The sequence below is a fragment of the Pseudorca crassidens genome, chromosome 14, assembly GCF_039906515.1.
Source record: "Pseudorca crassidens isolate mPseCra1 chromosome 14, mPseCra1.hap1, whole genome shotgun sequence".
Lineage (NCBI taxonomy): Eukaryota > Metazoa > Chordata > Mammalia > Artiodactyla > Delphinidae > Pseudorca > Pseudorca crassidens.
In genome coordinates, this window is record NC_090309.1 from 11,773,021 (window position 1) to 11,795,483 (window position 22,463).

Here is a 22,463-nt window from a genome sequence, read left to right on the forward strand (position 1 = left end):
ATCTTACGTGACCTCCCAACTAAGCAAATTTCGTGATCAGAATTCTTGCAAAGGAGGGACACTCAGCTGAACTGAGTAATATCTGGAACAGCAGTAAGTCCACCATTAGGATATTCTTCAACTTGATTAAAGTAACGTACAGGCAGCACTGTAGCTGTGGGTGATTCAGTGAAGTAAATTATAGTGACTTGATCAAGATTATCAATATTTGTGTCATTTCTTCCCAAGAGAGAAGGATGTTGGAGACCCTAATTTGATGTCTTTTATATGAGGACCCTGAGGTCCTTAAGAGTAGGGTGTCTTGCCCAGGATCACTAGGTAGTAAGCTGGTCATCCTCAACCAGGGAGCCTGATATGCACACCTGCAGTATCCTCTCTTCTCAAATCTTCACGGGCCCTGAGGAAATCCACTCTGGTTCCCAGAAACAGTGAAGAGTTAAACACTAGTTCTAGGTTTTCAATAGATGCCATTTTATCAGGAATTCGTTAGCCTGCAACTTTGCTGGAGTTGCCACTAACAGGGCCGGCATGGACCACGTTTATTTAAGGGAATGTGCAAAAGATAGATGTCCGTATATAGGCAGGGGTCAGAGGAACTATAAAGAAAAACGCAAAGTATTTTAAGTTAGATCACGGAACCATTTTTCTATAAGGTTATTATAATAAAAAAGGACAGAATGGACACGAATTTTGAAATAATTAGGTCTCCGGATCGGGGAGTCCACAGTTTGCACCTGCACTTGTGCTTTAAATACGAAGCAGCTGTGAGTCGCTGAAGCCTGGCAGGATTGCGGATGCTGCGTTTAACTCTCTTAGCCTGATATTGGTTCATGTTCTCTCTTTCATATCATGCAGACCCTTGGCTTTTGCCCGCCCCACACTTAAACTCCCAAACTCCTCATTCTAAACATTAGGATTAGTCACGCTTCTGGTCTTTGATCCTAAAACAAAACCTGTCCCGGTTGAAGGTGTAGTTTAAGAGGCGTGCAGATTTAAAGCACTGGAACTTTCATCTGTTATTCCTTCCACTCTCTCACAGTGGCCATCATAGTGCTTTCCTTTCCAAAGGAAGGCAAGAATGGGATAAGTAATTTACACTAAGGAAAGCTTGACCATTGACTGGTGACATCATTTTGGACACAAGGAATAGAGATTTTGTTTTCAAATCACAACACAGGCAACCGCCCACTAGTTATAAAATCAGCCAGCCTTGCCCTGAACGTCTGGGCATTGAGACACGAAGGACAGACCTGGTCCCTGTCCTTCTGCTTGTGAACAGAATGGAGGGGAAGGAAGACTCAAATGTCAAGTGCAGAAGCGCTAAGGTGGTGGTGATGTGTTTAAGGTAGTGTTGCCATCAGATTTTAAATTTGGCCTTTAGGGGAGGAGGGCCCTGCATCAGGACCAAGGGAAGGACACTTCTGCTGCTCAGGGGGGACCACATCTTGTAGTCACCCCTCAGTTTATTGAAACTAGGTGTGGGAGGGTGGGAATGATAGGAGGAGCTCACAGGCATTTCAGCATGAGTCCCATGTACCCTGGAAAGCTTAAAGGAGATTTGTTTTGGCGTCATGCGTGAGAGTATCCCCAGAAGATTTCTGAAACTACTTGGTCTTAGCTCCTCTACATGTGCATTTTTTAAGTTATTTTAATAGTTACATATGTATTTTGCTTTCATAGTTATATGTATTTTGTTAAATACTTGGAAGATACCAAACAAGTACAGAGAAGGAAACTATGGCCCACAACCCCAAGAAACCTTTTCCAAGCATATAGAACTCTAAGATGCTTGAAATCAAATTAGTATTTTATTACATAGATGTATGTCTTATTTCATGCACTTATCATTGTAGGATGAACATTTACCTATATTGCTAAAAGTCTTCAAAATATTTTAATATTTAATATTATTTAATATTTATATTTAATTATTATTTAATATTTAATATTTTAATGCCACTGTAACTTGCTATTGTAAAACAGATTCATGTATAGAGAGTGCAAATGAAACTATAAAGGGGAAACCTTAAAAATTATTTTCAAAATGCCAAGGTTGGTGGCATACACAAGGGAAGAAGTAACTGATGTGGGACTTCAAATCCAGATGCCCTCTTGAGCTGGGTCTGTCCTGTGCTAACAGTTCACGATGCCCTTAGATGTCTATTATTATTGATAGAGTCGAGTCATCTTTCATTCATGGGTGTAGGAAGCATTCAGTGTCTGCTAGTAGGTTGGAGTATTCTTAACTGATAGCTTGGTGGTGAATACTGAAAATCCACACCAGCCTCCCTACTTACCCCCCACCACCCCGTGCATGGTACATCACTTGAAAGCAGTTGCTAGACTGTGGGACTTAGGTCACCAGGCTGAGCATCCCCCTTGACACTCCAACCAGTATCCCGCCCCATCTACACCTGTTATCAGCTCGTCCAGCCCCAGGACCCTCCTTAGCCAAGAGCTTCCCCTGAAGTCTCTAAAGGACGGTGTAATTTGTGGGACGTAGCTCTAAAATCTGGTATGGGGTGTAGAAAGCTCTCTCGCTTCGGTGGAAACACTCCCTCATCAGGAAGGCACCAGCCTTGAGATCAGAAGACTTGGGGAGACTCACCCTCAAGCAAAAACAGAAGCTGATGTTCCTGTAAACTGACAGGCCCAGCACATTTAGTTATTGGGTAATTTATGGAGGAGGGAAGGTATTTGATGTTTGTTTTCTTTGTAGTCTAGGTATTCCCAGTACTCTTTAAATTCTGGCATCCTTCCCAGTAGCTAAAGCTAGAAGGATTTTACTTTCTTCCTACCTTTTCTTGGTAAACATGTTAAGTAGGTAGTTTGGGTCCCTGCGGGCTCCTGGCGCCTGAGACGCTTGTGTTGGCGGCGCCCCCGCAGGCGCTGTGTGCCGAGACCCTTGCCACAGGCGGGGTGGGGTGCGGGTGTGCATCTGCCTGGTACCATTGCTGGCTGTTCTTTACCCCAAAATGGAATCGTGCATGAGAAATCAGCCAAACATCTAGAAAGTAAGAACCTAATTTGTTGAGCCAAACCATCAGCTGGAAAAGTTATTTTTAGCCATTGATCCCTGAGACTTTTGGACTTGCTTTATATTCAGACTTCCTTTCAGCTCAGGTTTTGTCCAAGATCCCTGAACTCGGGTGATCCATGGAATGCTGTCAGCGCCGTTTGAACGACGGCAGAGGGTAAAACAGGATGCTTAGCAGTGGATCGTCTTTGTATTTCTTTTAAAAGTTTTTCTTTCCATTTTTCATGGCTTTTTTTTTTATTGTGGTAACATACACATAACATAAAACTTACCATTTTAGGGCTTCTCTGGTGGCGCAGTGGTTGAGAGTCCGCCTGCCGATGCAGGGGACACGGGTTCGTGCCCCGGTCCGGGAAGATCCCATGTGCCGCAGAGCGGCTGGGCCCATGAGCCATGGCCGCTGAGCCTGCGCGTCCGGAGCCTGTGCTCCGCAGCAGGAGAGGCCACAGCAGTGAGAGGCCCGCATACTGCAAAAAAAAACAAAACAAAAACAACTTACCATTTTAACCCTTTTTGAATATCCAAGTCAGTGACCTTGAGTACATTCACGACGTCATGCCACTGTCACCACCATCCATCTCCAGAGCTCTTTCATCATCTCAAACTGAAACTCCATACCCGTGAAACACTAACTCCCCACTCCCCCTCCCCTCCAGCCCTCGGTAACCTCTATTCCACATTCTTTCCCTGTGAATTTGACTACTCTAGGCATTCATCCAATATTGGTCCTTTTTTATATGTCTTCTAAGAAGGCTTGAGAGCTTAGGTACTCCTTGCGAGCCATTTCTGAGCAGGCCAGCCTAGTTGTAATAGGTCTGAGGGCCAGAGAGATGCTGTGTGTCCTTGTAGGATGCCCTGGGGCTACGTCAGCTGAGGGGGTGCTGGTGTGGTGGGCTTTTGCAGCTGCTGTCCCACCGCCATGGCTCTCTCCAGGTGGTTCCTGTCTAGACACTGTGGCAGAATCTGTGGTTTCTTTGGTCTTCCCCGTTCAGATGTTTGACCAAAAGCTGATGGAATTCTTATACTTTTTTTTTTAAGTGCCTGCACACGGTAAAGTAGTCTAACTGTCCAAAAGTTATCTCTTGCATTCCAGCCCCCTTGCTCTTTCCCAGTGGGGAGCTGAGGTGACCCGTTTACTGGGTAGCTTTCCAGAGATATTCAGTCCATGAGTCGTGTGTGTGTGTATGTGTACGTGTGGTGTGTGTGCATGCCCGTGCCAGGCCCCAGCATGGTGTGTTAATCTAATAGGGTACTACTCATAGCTGTGGTTAAATCAGTACCCAGAGTTCACAATTTTTGTGGCTATGGAAATGCTATTTTCAGCCAAATCATGTAGTCAACTGTAATTACATTGTACTTGTTATAGAGCTTTTTGATTTTCCTGAATTTAATAGTTTCCTTGCCTGTTGGTTCACTGAATTGTCTAAGTTTCAATCGCTCATTCTCCCCCCACCTTTTAAAGGAAAATAATGCACCTCCTCTCAAAATGACCAGATTCTCAGGACTGGTGTTTTTCCTTGGAGGTGCCAGTCCTGGATCTGTCCCTTTTCCTCCAGCCCAGACACGTTGCCCTCCAGGTCTGGGGTCTGTGGCTGAGTCAACTTTGCTTTCATTTTTGGGAGCCTTGTTCCTACTGACTTCCAGCGTCTGTTCCCTGGAGCCCAGCTCCCCCTCTTCCTGGCTTTACCCCGTCACCTTGGCCTGGAGCCCAGCCTCTACTCACTTGCTGGGCCCTCACGTGTCTGAAAATGCCATGTTTTTCCCACCTCCACCTTGAGATAGTTTGGCCAGATACAGAATTTTAAAGGAAAATAATTTCCTGCTGTCATCTTGAAATCATTGCTCTGTTTCCTTTTCGCTCTCACAGTTGTTCTTGAGAAGCATGACACGTTTCTGATTCACTCATAAATCACCTGCCTTTCTTTTCTCTGGAAGCTTCTGGGGGGTCTCCACTTTGTCTTGAGGTGTGACATTGCCTGGTGAAGCCCCTTGGTGGGTCTTGTCTCTCTTGCTGTGCTGCCCACCTAGGTGTCAGGTTAGGGAAGACCCGTATCGCCAGTTCTGGACATTTTCCTGAATGATGCCTCCCTCCTCCCCTTTCTGTGTTCTTTCTGGAACTCCTTACTCAGTCATTGTCCGAATGCCTAGGTTGCTATTCTGAGCTCAGAGCCTTTCCTGCTGTTTCTGCGGGGGAGAGGGAGGAGATTGGGGACCAGTCGCCCATCTCCAGTCCCACCCCCCACACACACACTGCCGTCATCCTGGGAGCCTGTCGCCCATCTCCAGTCCCACCCCCCAACACTGCCATCATCCTGGGAGCCTTTACGTGATGTCTAGAAAGCAACAAGAGAATTATTTGTGAAAAACGTTTCCTGTGCTATAGGTAAGATGGATCTGGACTTGCTAATGAACGCAGACACGTTGTCCTTTTCACCCAGTGATGCTAGATCCTGCCTGATGCGAATGAGTAAAGACCAAGTTTTGATCACGTTCCCTTTGCATTCTCGTGCTTTACTCCTAGTCTGAATTTTCCTTGCTGGTTAGTTGAAGGTACTCCTGGACTTTTTTGTGTGGTCTGATTTCTGCTGCCGAAGGTCATTTGTGCCTGCTGGCTTCTTGGGTTCCCGGAGTGCTGACCATACCTGGGCTGGGTGCGGTCCCCCTGGGGATGTGCCCTGCCTCCCTCTCTGGCCTTCACTTCCTCTCCGGTCCCTGGCTCACTGAGTCACGCAGCAAGCCTGCTACAGCACTGGGGTCCCAGGCCGTGAGCCAGAGCCCAGTTTTCCGAGGGCGTAGGTGTCCTCAGCCTGTCAGATCTCATCGTCTGCCGCAGCCAGCCCCTCCCTGAGTCTTGCCTCAAGAAAATGTTGCTTCTTGTAAAGTGATGAGTAGAAAGGATCCTCTCTTCAGTAGCCGTAACCTTGGTTTCCCTTGGAACTGCTAAGACTAGACAGGTCAGCCGTGGAGAATCTGCAGGAGCTGCTGAAAGCCACGTCGTACCATCCAGCCTCTGGGTGTTACCCACGATGGGCAGCGCATCGTCCTAGACGCCTGCTCCCCTCCCGCTTTCTTCAGCCCCTTCCTGTCACCTTGATATCCTGGCAGATTCTAGGGGAAGCGTCAGCTAGCCTGTTATTTGGAGATATTTGTCCTGTGAGGTCTCTTTCTGTCTTCTCCTGGTGACCTCTAAGCATTGTGACATTCAGCTCCTGCCCTAAAGCATGGAGAGACCGGCCTTTCCTTGACCCCTGCATCCTCCCCAAGTCCAACAGTCATTCATCCGGTGCCTTCCAGAATTATATTGCTCCTACATAGGAATGAGGGGAGAGGGGAAGACAGAGTATTCCCAGTCAATGGGGCACTGCTTAGATTGGCACATCAGGAAATGCAGGGGACAGGGGACCATCACACTGCTGGATCCTGAGACCGTTAAGGAGGTGATGCTAACCCAAGCAGCTCTGGCCCTCGTAGTTCTGACTCATGCCGTTCTTTTTTTTTTTTTTTTTTTTGGCGGTACGCGGGCATCTCACTGTTGTGGCCTCTCCCGTTGCGGAGCACAGGCTCCGGACGCGCAGGCTCAGCGGCCATGGCTCACGGGCCCAGCCGCTCCGCGGCATGTGGGATCTTCCCGGACCGGGGCACGAACCCGTGTCCCCTGCATCGGCAGGCGGACTCTCAACCACTGCGCCACCAGGGAAGCCCCCTGATGCCGTTCTTGATGTGTACCTTCGTTACTCTGTTTATCATAGGCTAATAGGGGTCTGCAGAATAGTGTTGGGAGAAGCGGTATTTACAGTGTCCAGTGTTTGTTCTGAAAACCGTGGCTTCTAGAGGCCGGGGACCCTTCACTGCCGCCTGTCAGCTCCTGGTGGTGACTGTGCTGTGTTAATAACCCTGGCAGCTGCCCCTTCTGACCTTGCCAGCTTCCTGGTCTCTTTTAAGCCTTAAGCCGTAGCCCTTGACAGGTTGAGGACAGATTTTATTTTGCTTTGGGATAAACTGGTTATATTGGGGAACAAGCTGCTAGGAAGGCAGGTGGACCCCTCCACGTTTTTCTTCTTTTTTCTTTTTCCTTCATTCACAGTCTTCTTGGTTGTGTCTGATGGGCAGAGAAGAAATCAGTGCTTGGGGCTAATAAAGGCATCCTCTGTAGGAGAGCATCTGAGAGCATTTCAAAGTGTGCCTCATTGTCTCACCCCTTCCCACCCCGGCTAAGAGCGGGTTTCACGTCTGTGGTGTAACTCCCTGTTTGTAAACACATTGGGAAATTGGCAAGCAGGACTCTGAACCTCTTAGAGCCAAGGCTGCCTGTTTATATGAGATATCTTAGGTTCATCCTGTAATAAGAGGGAAACGAAAGGAAGGCAATTGATAATTAAGTAATATGAATGTGAATATGTAAATGCTGGGTGTGACCACACCAGGAGAGATTATAATAAAGTCCACAGTGACTTGCCCCCAGGCACATGGCAGCTGCAGACGGAGCAGTGCTGTCGGTGATCCATCTTCCAGACGATGACTGAGTCACAGCCAAGTTCCAAACAGGACAAAGGGATACTGGCCCTCCATTTTCACGGTCCTGGTAAATGACATGGATATTAACACCAGGCAAAATACTTTGTGTGTGTGTACAGTGAGATTAGGTTCTAGTCTCAGAAGGTCATTTGGGGGCTTCCCTGGTGGCGCTGTGGTTGAGAGTCCGCCTGCCGATGCAGGGGACACGGGTTCGTGCCCCGGTCTGGGAAGATCCCACATGCCGCGGAGTGGCTGGGCCCGTGAGCCATGGCCGCTGAGCCTGCGTGTCCGGAGCCTGTGCTGCGCAACGGCAGAGGCCACAACAGTGAGAGGCCCGCATACCAAAAAAAAAAAAAAAAAGAAGAAGGTCATTTGGGATGTGGAAAAGTTGCCCCTGGCCCCTGAAAACCATGTCGCCCCTAGTTATTTGTGACCATCCAAAACAACTCCACAAATTTGCAAAATGCCTGGAGGGGTGGTACTCTGATACAGAGAACCCTGGTACAGAGCCTACCATGGAAATCCAAACAAGTGACAACATATGTGTTAGACCGGGTTCTTCAGAGAAACAGAACCGGTAGAGGACACACACACACAAAGAGAGCGAGAGAAATTTATTTTAAGGATTGGCTAATGTAATTGTGGGTGCTGCCAACTCTGAAATCTGTGGGGTGTCAGTGGGAGGCCCAGGGAAGAGTTGATGTTGCAGCCTTGAGGCCCAAATGCAGTTTGGAGGCAGGATTTCCTGTTCCTCGGAAGACCTCAGTCTATGCTCATAAGGCATTTAACTGACTACACGAGGCCCACCCAAGCGATGGAGGGTCATCTGCTTTGCTTTGAGTCTACTGGTCGGAATATTCATCACACCTGAAAAACACCTTCACAGAAAAATATCTTTACATCTAGAGTAACGTTTGACCAAGGATCTGGGTACTGTGACCTAGCCATGTTGAGACACACGTGACACACATTAGCCATGTTAATCATCACCGCGAAGGACAAAGAAGTTGAAGAAGTAGGACAAAGTAGGACAAAGTAGGACAAAGAAGTTCCTATAGTAGGAACTCTAAAGGTCGTCACGATAAATATCTTTGTGTTTCTCCCGGAAGCATAACCAGTGTGCAGCGTTCAGACAATGGGTCGTATATCTGTAAGATGAAAATAAACAACGACGAGATCGTGTCTGACCCCATCTACGTCGAGGTGCAAGGTGAGTCCAGAGGCCACAGGGTGTCCAGTTGCCACAGGGCGGTTTGTTGTAGAGCCTGCATTAATCGCTTCGTGTATAATGCTCCAGAGTTTGGCATGCCCATTTGTTTGTTTGTTTGTTAATTGTTTTTATTGAGATATAGTTGATTTACAATGTTGTGTTAGTTTCAGGTATACGGCAAAGTGATTCAGTTTATTATATGTGTGTGTGTATATATATGTATATATATATTTGTGTGTATATATATTCTTTTTCAGATTCTTTTCCCATATAGGCTATTACAAAATATTGAGGCTAGTTCCCCGAGCTATACAGTAGGTCCTTGTTGTTTATCTATTTTATATATAGTAGCATATATATGTTACTCTCAAATTCCTAATTTATCCCATTGGTAACTCTGTATGCAAACCTTGCAAATCCATAAGCACTGAAATTTTACAAGGCCATCTGCTTTGCAGACTTTAGGTAGTTATGAAATTCACTTAATTCTTAGAGATTTAGCTCTATCCTACGCGCTATGGCTGAGCTAAAAAGAGATTGTGGACCTCCTTGTCCTAAGGTTATTTACAGTTTAAAACAACTGAAGTCTTTCTATGTTAAGAAACAAAATGCAACCTATTATCCAGTTCTCAGTGCTGGCACCAGATGCCACTCACCTGGTCAAGTGCCAATTTGTTTATTATTCAGTATCTGTTACTGTCTCGCTTATGCAGACGGTGAAATCAGGGAGAGTGAGCCGTTTTCTTGATTGGGCCTGCAGCTCGGCCTGGGATTCCTCTTTAGGCCCTAGGATTTGTCAGGCGCGTGATTCAGTGCAGTTCGGTGCCATGACATGAGATGGGCTTGGTGGGGGAGCTGGAGCAACAGGCAAGGAGAAGGCAGTCTCTGCCCTCAAGGAAGTTGGACTCTCGTGGGGAACGTGAGCTGATGCACAGGTGAGCCAGGCCAGGGGGGCCCGGGTCCTGCATCTCGGGGTTTGCACGTCCGGTTCGGCAATGGCAGGGCCTGTCAAGTGAGGCTTTGAGGAGGAAGCATCTTCATTATCACCCCAAGTGGCTGCTCCCCACTGTCCTAGGGGCTGCCCTCCAGGGTCTCTGCATCCCTGCTCGCTGAGGTGCAGAGCCTTCAGAACAACTTTTCTGCTTTCTCCCGACCCTCCTCATCAAAGGCTTTAGAGCAGGTGATTAGCTTTTCAAGGAACTTCAACGAGAAGCATCTCCCACAAAAAGGCTGCTGTGCTACCCTTTCTTTTGCAGACATGAACTTGATACCCTCTAATGCTGCAGGAGGCCTGAGGGAGGGGCCCCTCAGAGGAATCTCTTGGAGCTTTGCTCTGAGCCCATCCCAGGCTGCACAGCCAGTGCCACAGGGATCTGTCCGCATCAGCCAGAGGGGAGGGTTGCTACATTTGCTGCTAATCTGGGAAAACTGTTCAGAGGACATTTCACTTGTAAAATCCCAGAAAAAATGCCCAGGGCAGGAATGAGTTAGGTGCAAATGGAGTTTTGCAAAACTTTGAAACATGAAAAAAGAATCCCATTTTACCACTCCCACATCAGTCCTGCTGGGACCAGATCTGTGAGCTCCCAGTCCCAAAAGAACACAGCTTAAACGTCTGAGGCCAGTTAGCTTGATCTGTTAAATTTTTGTCACATGCCCCAAATAAGTACCAACTGGTTTTCTCTGAGCTATTCTTAACGTCCCTTCCCTATGACCCCGGTTCTGGAATCATAGTGGGAGATCTTGGGGTTGTAGCTGTGTAACTCTGTCTATACTCTTCATGAGAATGTGCTTGGAGAAGTGTTCAGCCCTGTACGAGTGTACAGATTTTAAAATTTATTATCCCTCACCTGAAAGTCTCACACAAAATAGGTTGTCCTCAAAAACAGGCAGACCACACCGTTCAGGATGGCCATCATCCAAAAAAGTCTACAAATAATAAACACTGGAGAGGGTGTGGAGAAAAGGGAACCCTCGTATACTGTTGGTGGGAATGTAAATTGATGCAGCCAACATGGAGGTTCCTTAAAAACTAAAAATAGAGTTACCATATGATCCAGCAATCTCACTCCTGGGCATATATCTGGAAAAGACAAAAACTTTAATTTGAAAAGATACATGCACCCCAATGTTCACAGCAGTACTATTTACAATTGCCAAGACATGGAAGGAACCTAAGCGTCCATCAACAGATGAATGGATAAAGAAGATGTGGTGTATATACTGGAATATTACTCAGCCATAAAAAGGATGAAATATTGCCATTTGTAGCCACATGGATGGACCTAGAGATTATCATACAAGTAAAGTAAGTCAGACTGAGAAGGACAAATATCATATGATACCACTTATATGTGGAATCTAAAAAAATGGTACAAAGGAACTTATTTACAAAACAGAACCAGACTCACAGACATAGAAAACAAACTTGTGGTTACCAAGGGGGAAAGAAGGGAAGGGATAAACTAGGAGTTAGGAATTAGCATATACACACTACTATATATAAAATAGATAAACAACAAGGACCTCCTGTGTAGCACAATATAGTTGATATTGAACTATATTCAATATGTTGTAATAACCTATAATAGAAAAGAATCTGAAAAAGAATATATTTTTACATACGTATAACTGAATGACTCTGCCGTACACCTGAAACTAATAACAACGTTGTAAATCAAGTATGCTTAAATTTAAAAAAGAAAAAAAAAATTGGGTAGACTCTTATGTGGCTTCATTTTCACTTTGTGTTTATTGGTAAGGAATCCTGAAAACCTGCCAGCCTTTCCCAGGAGTTTGAGCAACACCTAATTTCAGAACTGCCAGGCCTCCCTTCTGAAAAAAAACAGTTCTGAATCACCATGACTCCTTTGGGAAAGTGTCCTAGAAGACAGGCTAGAGCTAGGCTGGCAGGAATTAGCCCCTTTGTTCTTTCCTACCCAACTTCAGGGAGGTAAAAACTGGCCGTTTCAGACCTGGGTGGTGGACAGAGAAGGCTCCCGCTGCCAAGCTCCCGTGTGGTTTCCATTCCCCTGGGGGCTGTGCCTCGGCCTGTGGATCTAATAGCTTCTTTCACTCACCTCTTCCTCTGCAGGACTTCCTCACTTTACGAGGCAGCCTGAGAGCATGAATGTCACCAGAAACACAGCCTTCAACCTCACCTGTCAGGCCGTGGGCCCACCTGAGCCCGTCAACATTTTCTGGGTTCAGAACAGCAGCCGTGTCAATGAACTTCCAGAAGAATCCCCCTCCGTTCTGACTGTCCCTGGTGAGTCTGAGTTGTGGGATTTCCATACTGTTTGCCCTGGAATGGTGGAAGGGGAGCAGAAGTTTGATGAGCGCCGTGTGCACAGCAGCAGGGAGTCGAGGCGGATGAAACCGCAGGTGAGGCAGCTGAGGGTAGGGGCCAGGTGGAGGGGGAGGCGGGTGGGAATCTCGGGGGTCAGAGGTCACAGGGCAGGACTGGGGCGTGGGGATACGGCCACCGCGGGTGTCTGTGGTTAAGTTGGCGAAGTGGCCAGAGTCCTTGAGCCTGGGCAGCGGGAGCCCTGCTCACGTCTTCCGTGGCAGCTGTGGCCCTGCTGGCTGGCAGGGCTTGCATTTCAGGAACCACTGATGGGACGACCTCAGCGAGGTTTGGCGGCAAGGAAGGTGCGTTGGCCACGGGGTTGGCTGCGGGAGGACTGAGTCACTGTGAGGCCGTGGCCGCCCTGATGGTCAGCGGTCATCTGATTTCCCTCCGAATGGGCGTGCCCTGGCTTCCTTGCCGTGCTCCTCCGACAGCGCTCTCGGGGTCTGCGCCACTGATGTTTCTGTGCCGCTGAATCCAGCGGGCTCCTCTTTGGCTCCTGTCACTGCATCTTCCAGCAACATCTGGCAAGGTTACCAGCCCCGATCCTTCCTTTTTTTCACACACTCAGCAAACGTTCTGAGGGATGCGCACGCCAGAGGTGACCTTCAGGAAGCCCTGTCTTCCTGGCTTCCTTCCTGCCTCCCGACTCGTCCTCTTCCCTTGACAGGAGTTCTGAATGTGGGAGGGTGCCCTAGGGCTCAGTCCTGGACCCACCTCTGAGAGTTCCTTTGGGCCCCTGGCTTCGCGACCATCTGTGTGATGACAACCTTGAACTTCATGTCTCCAGCTCAGACCTCCCCCTTGAGCTTCAAGCTCCTTGCTTGGCATTTCCACTTACTGGGTATGGAAGCATCTTAAAATGAAACTCTTGATTTCCCCCCAAGACTTGCTCTGCCCCAGAGTTCCCCATCTTAGTAAATGATATCACCATTTGCCCATCCTTCCTTCCTTCTCCTTTTCCACACTGAATGCATCAGCAGGTTGTCAGTTCTGCTCCAACAGTACATCTCAAATCTGTCTTTTCTCTGTCACTGCTGCAGTGCCCTGGTCCACGTCACTGCCAGCTCTTGCCCACAGCACTGCAGTAACTTCCTAACTGGTCTCTTTGCTTCTAGCCTTGTCCCCACTCTCGTCCTCCATGGCAGTTCATGTCCCCCGCCTGCTGGAACCCTTCAGGGGCTTCCCATTATCTTTGACTGGCACTCAGAGTCCGTCCTGCCCCCGCTCACAGGACCTGCACGCTCTGGTTCCCGCTCAACTCTCCAGCCCAAACCCATCCCACTCTTTCCCTGCTTATTACGCACCCGTCACACTGATTGTCTTTCATTTTCTCAGAAACGTCACCTTTCTCCCTGCCTCAGGACCTTTGCACTTTCTTTCTGTCTGCTTGCCGTGCTGTTCCATCTGCCCTTCATCCCATGACACGTCTCAGACATCACTTTTGCACAGAAGTCTTTCCTGGTCCTTCTTTTAGTTCCTCCCCACTCCTTTATTGACTCCCAGGCATGTATTCTTGTGGACTTCCTTCACTGCGCTGGTCACAGTCTGTAATTTCCCTGTTTATTTGTTTAGTTGCTTGTCTATCTTCTTAGAGAATGTATACTCAGTAAGAACAGGGACTTTGTCTCCCCCAAGGTGGTGCCTGACTCATGGTAATACTCACTGAATATTTATGCTGAGTGGACCAGCTAGTGAATGCCAACCTGAGGTATTGTTTCTGAATCACTTTTCTTACTCCCGAGTCCACAAGCAATGTTATGTCTCTGCCTTCATCTGAGTTTTCTTTGAGTTTCTCCAAGGAATTGATCGTCAAGTAACTTATTTGTTCAAAATTAATTTAAAAAAAATACATTCCTCCCTCTCTGGGATGATTGCTTAAGTCCCATAAAGGAGGATTTATGGGGCATACAATGAAATATGTAGGTTAAATTGACATACAGTTAAATGCATAGCAATTAAATGCACCACTCAGTGAGTCATGATAAATGTAGACACTCACGTAACCACCACTTCAATCAAGATATAGAACAAAGCTTCCCTGGTGGCGCAGTGGTTGAGAGTCCGCCTGCCGATGCAGGGGACGCGGGTTCGTGCCCCGGTCCGGGAGGATCCCACATGCCGCGGAGCGGCTGGGTCCGTGAGCCATGGCCGCTGAGCCTGCGCGTCTGGAGCCTGTGCTCCGCAACGGGAGAGGCCACAACAGTGAGAGGCCCGCGTACCGCAAAAAAAATAAAATAAAATCTGAATGTTTGCAGGTAGGCACCCTGCTATCTTGGAATTAACCCTGAAGTAAACTTTTCCCATCCCTTCTACCAAGAGGAAGCGGAGCAGGGAAGTGGTTTAAAGAGCCCTGATTGTTGAGACATGTTTGAACAGGAAGGTCATACGCTTTCCCCTCTTGATATCGGTTTTGTTTTGTTTTTTCCTCTGTGATGTAAGCGCTGTCTTCAAGAACCATGAGCAAAGAAGTACTTTGTCTAAAGGGCATTATTCTGAGTCAACAAAGCCAATCTCAAAGGTTACGTGTAAAATATACTTGGCGGCTGTCCTTGGAAGGCTCTTCGAAGGGATCTCTGTTTGAAATGTTTTCCAGCTGTGATTTCCTTTCTGAACAATCTGAGGCTAATTCAATTTGTGGCACCTTTCTGCTCTCCAGATTTTTGTCAGAAGGCAAATTACCCGTATATGGCTCTCTACAATCATATAGATGGTTTTGCTGGTTTGGGCTGAGACTTTTACTGAATTGTAAATAAATGATCCCATTGGTACAGGGGAAAAAAAAAAAAGGTTACATGCTATGTAATTCCATTTAGACAACATTATCTCTTTTTTTTTGAATTTTATTTTATTTTTTTATCCAGCAGGTTCTTATTAGTTATCTATTTTATATATATTAGTGTATATGTGACAATCCCAATCTCCCAATTCATCCCACCACCACTTTCCCCCCTTGGTGTCCATACGTAAATGACAACTTACAGTGATGGCGTACACATCAGCTCCTGCCAGATGTTAGGTTGGGGGAAGGATGTTCGTAAAAAGGGTGGCACAGGGAAGCTTCTTTTTGGTGATGGAACAGTTCTCCATCTGTACACGAATCTGTACCTGTAATAAAATTTCATAGAAATCCCCCCACACACACACACAAAATAAAACAACCAAAAGCTGGTGAACTCTGAATAAGGTCTGTATTTTAGTTAATAGTATTGTACCAGGGACTTCCTTGGTGGTCCAGTGGTTAAGACTCTGCACTTCCACTACAGGTGGGGCGGGTACGATCCCTGGTGGAGGAACTAAGATCCCGCAGGCCGCGAGGTGCGGCCAAAAAAAAAAAAAAGTATTTATCATACCAAAGTCACCTTCCTAGTTTTGATGGCTGTACTATGATCATGTAAGATCTTACCTTTTAGGGGAACCTGGGTGAAGGGTGCTAGGAACTCTTTACTCTTTCTGCAGTTTCTTGTGAATTGAAAACTATTTCAAAGCAAAGTTTTTTTTCCCCCAAGGAAGTACTTTGTCATTGGCAAAATAAAGTCCCCAAATAAAGAGCAGAACTGCAAAAAGCTTTTGCTGCATGGTGTTCAGTGGTGGGATGCGTTACAGGTTAGTGGTTAAGATCCCGAGCTCTGATACAGACTAATGCCAGGTCACCACTGTGTCCCTAGGCAACTTACTCACCTTCTTCATAGAAAATAGGGGTAATAACAGTGTCTACTTCATAGAACATTTATGAGGATTCAGTGAAATAATGGATGTAAAGGCCTTGGTACAGAAGCAGCCTACAGGAATGACTGAAATGTTACCTGTTACAAATTTTCATATGCAACAGTTACTAACTCATTGTCAATTTTGAGCTACCTTTCTACCAAGAGTGGGGGACTTAGGCTCATCTTTCTGGTTTTTACTTTTTAAAAACTACTCATTTTATATTTAAATCCACATTTAGAAAACAGCTAAGCTAGTTTTGGTTTTAGTTAATTGGCTATAATTCGTAATGTTCATTGTCATAACAACAGTAACAATAATAATGAGAATTTATATAAATCAGTTCGTCATTCTCACAGTGCTTTTGGTAAAGATTTACTTTGAGCCTCTTTGCAACCTGTGATATAGTTAGGCATTTTTTAATTCCCATTTTGCAGATCAGGAAAAAATTTGGAGCAATTAAGGGACCTTATGGCCGAAGGGCTAGTCTTTGCGTGGCAGCTGGAACGATCCTTATAAAACACAGACTAGATCATATCAGTCTTCTGCTCAAAGCCCCAGGTTCCCCACCTCACTTGGAGGACAAAGGCCTGACCCACATGTTCCCTCTGGTTTGAACCTTCCGTCACCCTCCAGAATAAACTTGGCCCGTTCCCTCACCCTGAGTCTTTCCTGAGAGGCCATTTCTCAAAGAGCTCCCTCTGACCTGCATATTTAAAACCACAGCCACTTCTCTCTACCCACCCTGACCCCCTGATCCCTATTTTTCCATCGTACTAATCACCTTCTAATAGAACATGCAGCTTACTTATTTATTAAGTTTATTATTTCCCACCCACTTTTCTCCATGAGAATGTGAGCTCTCTAAGGGTAAGGATCTTTGTTTCATTCACGGATAGATCCCAAGTGCCTGTAAATGTTGAATGAGTGAATTCCGGGCAGATAGTGAATTCCAAGTTAATAAGTGTAAGTCCTTCATTTATGCAGCGTATTCTTCTATTTCCTGCCTCTTTGGGTAGAAAGATGAACACTAGGGAAGAAAATTAAAGGGACAGGATTCCTTAACCTAGAACTCAAAGAACTGCCCTAACGGTGCTCTTAGAAGCTGATTCCTCAGCGATTCTGACTGTCCTTTCCTCCAGGGAACATCCTGTGGCTGAATGTTCCCTAAAATGTCTTTCAGACCTTGCGTCAAGGGCTGTCTTTTTTTAAACTAGCAGAGGACCAAGCAAGAGGGGCATGAACCATCATAATGGACTTGGGTGGGACATAATGGAGTAAGAGGGATGCCCACGAGAAGAGGACACAGTAACAGGAGATGTGGAGACGCTGGTGCTGGGGGCGCTTGGGAGAATGGGTGGTAGGGTGGAGACGGAGGGGTGTGTGGATGAATTTCTCCCTGGGAAGCCACAAGTGTTTGGGCTCTAAAACTTCAAGGTCTATTCCAGTCTGGTTATTGTTCATCCCGAGGCAGAACAGAAAAGTGAGGCGGGGGGAGCTGTCTTTCTTAGTACATCTGGGTTGCTGTGTTCAACCCAGGCTTATAAATGAGTCTCCAGTTAGGAAGCTTGTGCCATTAAGCAAAAAAAAGAAATGTCACTGAATACATTAAGCCAGGAAGCCTATATCTGGCCTTAAGTTTTGGCCCATCCAGTTCTGGAGAAAGTTAACCTGGGTTGGAAGCAGTTTCCACTTCTCTCTGCTGGCAGCCTTTTGGCCTGTGGACATTCACCACCTCAGCCCCCAGACAGATCTGCTCTCCTAGATGGTTTGGCTACTTGTGGGCAGTTCTGAATCGGAGTGGGTGCCCTGTACCAGGGAATTAGCTGCAGATCGTCTTCCTGACTTTGTGTGTCCTCTGAAGAGAAACACGAAGAGGAAAAATGACTTCCCGCTTAACCTAAAATCATGTTCCCCGAGGAGCGGTTTCACTCTCGGTATTGATCAACCTTGCAGGACCGAAGAACTGTGGGCTTAACTCATCTTTGCGATCTATAACTAGATGGTGGATCTCCAGGAAATAACTCCATCCTCTTGTTTTCTAGCAGGGCTCCTCTTGCCCTCACAACCAGTTGGGAATGTCACTTGTAGTTCGTACTCAAGTGTTTCCCAAGAGTTTGGACAAGAGCGATTGAAATCAAACGACTGGTTTTAGCCTGCAGATGTCTGCTCAAATATGTACAAAATATAAGTTTTGATTGAGTGTCTTCTGACCGAGCCAAAGCTGATTTTTCTAAATATAAGCCAAGTTTTGCGAGTCCATGTAGCCTGGCAAAACGGGCCTCTCATTTGGGAGCTGATGACCTGGAAGCTAAGGTGAAAAGCCAGGTGTCACAGGCCTGCCTGGGAAGGTGACTGGCAGCAGGGGCCCCAGGTGACGGCTTAGAGGGGTCAGTGGATCCTCATGCAGTATGTGTCCTCTTTCCGAAAGTCAGTGCCTGACCAAATGCCCGAAGTCCTGACTCTATGCCAGTTTTTCTTTTTCACCTTCTACTTCCCTGTCATCTCTTTCTTACTTTACAAAAGAAAAAAGACCTCTCTCTGCCTTACCTGGAGTCACAACAGGGCATCAGTTCTCCAATGCTTTGGTCTCCTCTTTACTGTCTTAAAAGTGATTGAAAACCTACACGTTTTTGTTTATGTGAGATACATCTATTGCCATTTACTGAATTAGAAATTAAAACACAATAATACACAAGCACGTTTCATTAGCTCATAGAGCTATGACATCATCACACATCATACACCTTATGGAAAATTCCATCATACATTCCCGAGAGCATGAGAGTGAAGAGGGCAAATAACATATTGCTATTCTCACAAAAATAGTTTTCAACTTGAGGCCCCCCCAAAGATTCTCTGGGATGCCCGGGAGCCTCTAGACCACACTCTGAGAACAGCTGCTCTAGTGCATTGGCTCAAGGTTAACAAAATTCCAGACTACCACATAGAAAATTCCAAATTTTGTCCAGCAAAGGAGTTGTGCTTCCCATAAAATTTTGCTTTGTATGTTTAAAAATGACATGTATATTGTTTTGATCCGTTGTGCCCTAAATAATACTTGTAAAGGTCATCAATCTAGAAGAAAGTTTGTTTTCCAATTTCAATACGTAAGTGTAATTTTATCACCGAGAAGTATCATAGGGTGATTATCAGTGACTTTCAAACACACACTTATATGCCATTAGGATAAAATTCTGCAGGGGAAGTAGCAAAGTCATGATTGAAAACTTCTGATTTCTGGGGAGAATTATTTCAGCAGGTGATGCTGGGTCTCCCATCCCAGTAATATGTATATTGCATGGGACTCTAAAGGGGTTTTACTTTAAATTATCAGCATATCCAGGGTACCTGAAATTACATTTTTTGCAGCTGTTTAAATGATGAACAGTTTAAGATGCAAACCTCAAAATGTGTAAGAGGCTACATATATTTTTCAAAATTCTTTGGGAGGGATACAAGCAGAAGATCCAAAGACTCCTTGAGGCCGTGTATACAGATGTTCTTTTATAGATGTGGTTAGTGGGTTTGAAATAAATATTCCTCTTCAGTGAAATAAATATTTTCTAAACCATCACACCATCTATTAGTTTCATCTCTCATTCGAGAGGAGGTGACCCAATGTGAAAGAGCTGGCTCCTACCTGGAATTGTAGTTTCTTAGCACTTGGATTTAGAGAATCTAATTAAGCAATCTGATTCAGGATTTTCCTCCAGTCTGAGGGGAATCCTCATCTTGGAAAATTAAAATACCTGAAGTAGCTATCATATTCTGATCTAAAATTATTTAGGAGAAGTCAAAGGTCACCACAGAATTGTAGGACAGAGAGTCTAGTCAAAAGAGCTCAGATGCTGGGACAGACTTCCATGTGGATGGAAAAGAACAAACACCCACCAACACTGATTTTTTTGGGCACAGCTAATCCCTCAGGAGAGGCACTGACTTGAAAGGGATCAGATTTGCATTTCTTCCTAGAACTTCTCCCAGGCCATGTGGCACAGCCTCAGTGCAGCCTTCACTGTGTGGGCATCCAACGTGGACAGTCTTTCCTGGCTGGTTCCCGGCTGGGTTTCCCTCTGCAGCTTGTTTCAAATATTTAATGACTTCATTAGTGACGAGCTTTGGATTTTAAAATCATCCGATGGAAAATATCCTACACAAGTAGAGAGAAACAAACAAAAAAACATATAAGCCTTTCTGGCAAGAAGTGAGTGATGGTGTATTTTCAAGAATTTTATCTGTCTTTCTCCAGTTTATGATAAAAGCTCTGGGCCAGGCACCTTGTGTGTCAGAGAGAAAGTTTCCAGATTCAACTAGATGGTAGATATATGGCTGTGCTTTTAAAAAATAATCTTTTAAAATTTTAGAATAGTTTTAGATTTATAGAAAAATTGTGTGCCATCTCGTACAGATTATTCCCATAAACCTCACGCCCACACTCCCCTGTTATGAACATCTTACATTAATTAATGTGGTACATTTGTTACAATTCATAAACCAATACTGATAGCATCATTTTTGAACAACTATATTTAATGTGACACAGTATAGTGTACCATAAAAAATTATTTCGCTTCCTTATACCCATTGCATTATTTTTAGAACTTAGCATAATGAATCGGGAATGAAACGTTCCCTAACAGGTTTGTAGATTCAGCTTCTCCAGAGAGATTTTCACAGGTGTTTTTGAGACTTTGGGAGGTAGTGGACCTCAGGGTGTCCTTCTCAGCAGCCCTTCCAAGCATGCCTCTTTTTTACAATTTTAAAAAAATGTTTTGGCCGCACCAAACAACATGTGGGATCTTAGTTCCCCAACCAGGGATCGAACCCGCGCCCTCTGCTTTAGAAGCACAGAGTCTTAACCACTGGCCCACTAGGGAAGTCCCAAAGCAAACCTCTTTATCTCACTGAAATGTCCCTTCAGTAAATGTAAGCCTGAAACTAGCACATAACTGATTATTCTGTTGTCTCTGGAAATTCCTGATACATCATTACTAACTAAAGTCCATAGTTTATTCAGATTTCCTCAGTTTTTACCTAATGTCCTTTTACTGTTCCAGGATTTAGTTGTTATGTCTCCCTAAGGCGCCTCTTGGTTGTGACAATTTCTCAAACTTCCCTTGTTTTTAATGATCTGGGCAGTTTTGAGGAGTACTGGTCAGGTTTTTTGTAGAATGTCCCACAGTTTGGACCTGTCTGATGTTTTTGGTCGTTTTTCTTATGATTAGATTTGGGTTATATGTTTTGGAGGAGGAAGACCGTAGAGGAGAAATGCCATTCTCATCATATCAAGGGTACATTCCGTCAACACGACTTACCATTGTTGGTCTTGACCTTGACCATCTGGCTGAGCTGGACGTTTGTCAGTTTCTCACTCAGAAGTTTTCCTTTCATTCCCCTTTCCATACTGTCCTCTTTGGAAGGAAGTCACTTTGTGCAGCCTTAAGGAGTCAGGAGTGATGCCCCTCTTTGGGGGCAGAGCGTCTGTATAAAAACCATTCGGAATTCCTCTGCATGGGGCATTTGTCTCTTCTCCCCCTTTTATTTAATCATTTGTTCATATCAATATAGACTCATGAATATTTGTTTTATACTTTGGGCTACAATTTAATGCTACTTTGTTTTCTTGCTCAAATTGTCCCAGCTTTGGCCATTGGGAGTTCTTTCAGCTGGATCCCGTGTCTCTTTGCCGTACCCCCATCCGTGTGTGTGTGTGTGTGTGTGTGCACGCGCGCGCGCGTGTGTGTGGCGTGCTGTTTGTGTTATATTTTGCTCCAGGCTCACGTGTGTTTTGCTCCAACCTGACATTCATCCATTTCTCCGAGGAGCTCTGGTTCCTTTCACTGGAGAATAGTATTATAAGAAACCAAGATCTGGATTGCCTCTCTTCCTTTCTCCTTAAAATTAATGTCAGCTAATTTTTTTCATTTCCAAGATGTCTTCAGACCTCTGAAATGATAGAATTTTCTTCATTCAGCACCAGTGTCTTTTCTTCAAGTAATTAATAATGATGCCTTGTGTTTATATAATTCCTTATGAATACATTGATTTTTACTATTAAAAAGGGATTCATTACAACAGATCACCTGAAATTTTTAAAACTGTAACTTTTATCCTGCTGTTTCTGGTACCCTGACGTGTCCATACTGTGCTGTGGAGTGTACGGGGTGCTAAGCAGGAGAGTGGGTTAAGCCTCAGAAAATACTTGTCTTGATTTGGGGGCCAGGGATTCCCATACCTCCTCGCAGAAATTTTAAAACTAAATGATACTGCTTTGTTACCTAATGTTTCGTCATCGGGGAAAAATAAAGGCTTTTAATGAATTACAGCTGCCTTTTAAAAAAATTTTTTTAACATCTTTATTGGAATATAATTGCTTTACAATGGTGTGTTAGTTTCTGCTTTATAACAAAGTGAATCAGTTATACATACACATATATCCCCGTATCTCTTCCCTCTTGCATCTCTCTCCCACCCTCCCTATCCTACCCCTCTAGGTGGTCACAGAGCACCGAGTTGAGCTCCCTGTGCTATGCGGCTGCTTCCCACTAGCTATCAGTTTTACATTTGGTAGTGTGTATATGTCCATGCCACTCTCTCACAGCTGCCTTTTAAGCCCATGGTTGCCTTGCTCCTGGTACCTA

The 22,463-nt window shown here is 45.4% G+C and overlaps 1 protein-coding gene across 1 annotated transcript in view; it reads left to right on the forward strand.

The window, feature by feature from the left end:
- Positions 1-22,463, forward strand: part of MERTK (MER proto-oncogene, tyrosine kinase) — a 113,748-nt gene that overhangs the window by 26,637 nt on the left and 64,648 nt on the right. Inside the window, exons 3-4 of the mRNA XM_067704379.1 lie at positions 8,662-8,762; positions 11,857-12,030. Of these exons, the coding sequence (XP_067560480.1) occupies positions 8,662-8,762; positions 11,857-12,030 (275 nt within the window). The remainder of the gene's footprint in view (positions 1-8,661; positions 8,763-11,856; positions 12,031-22,463) is intronic.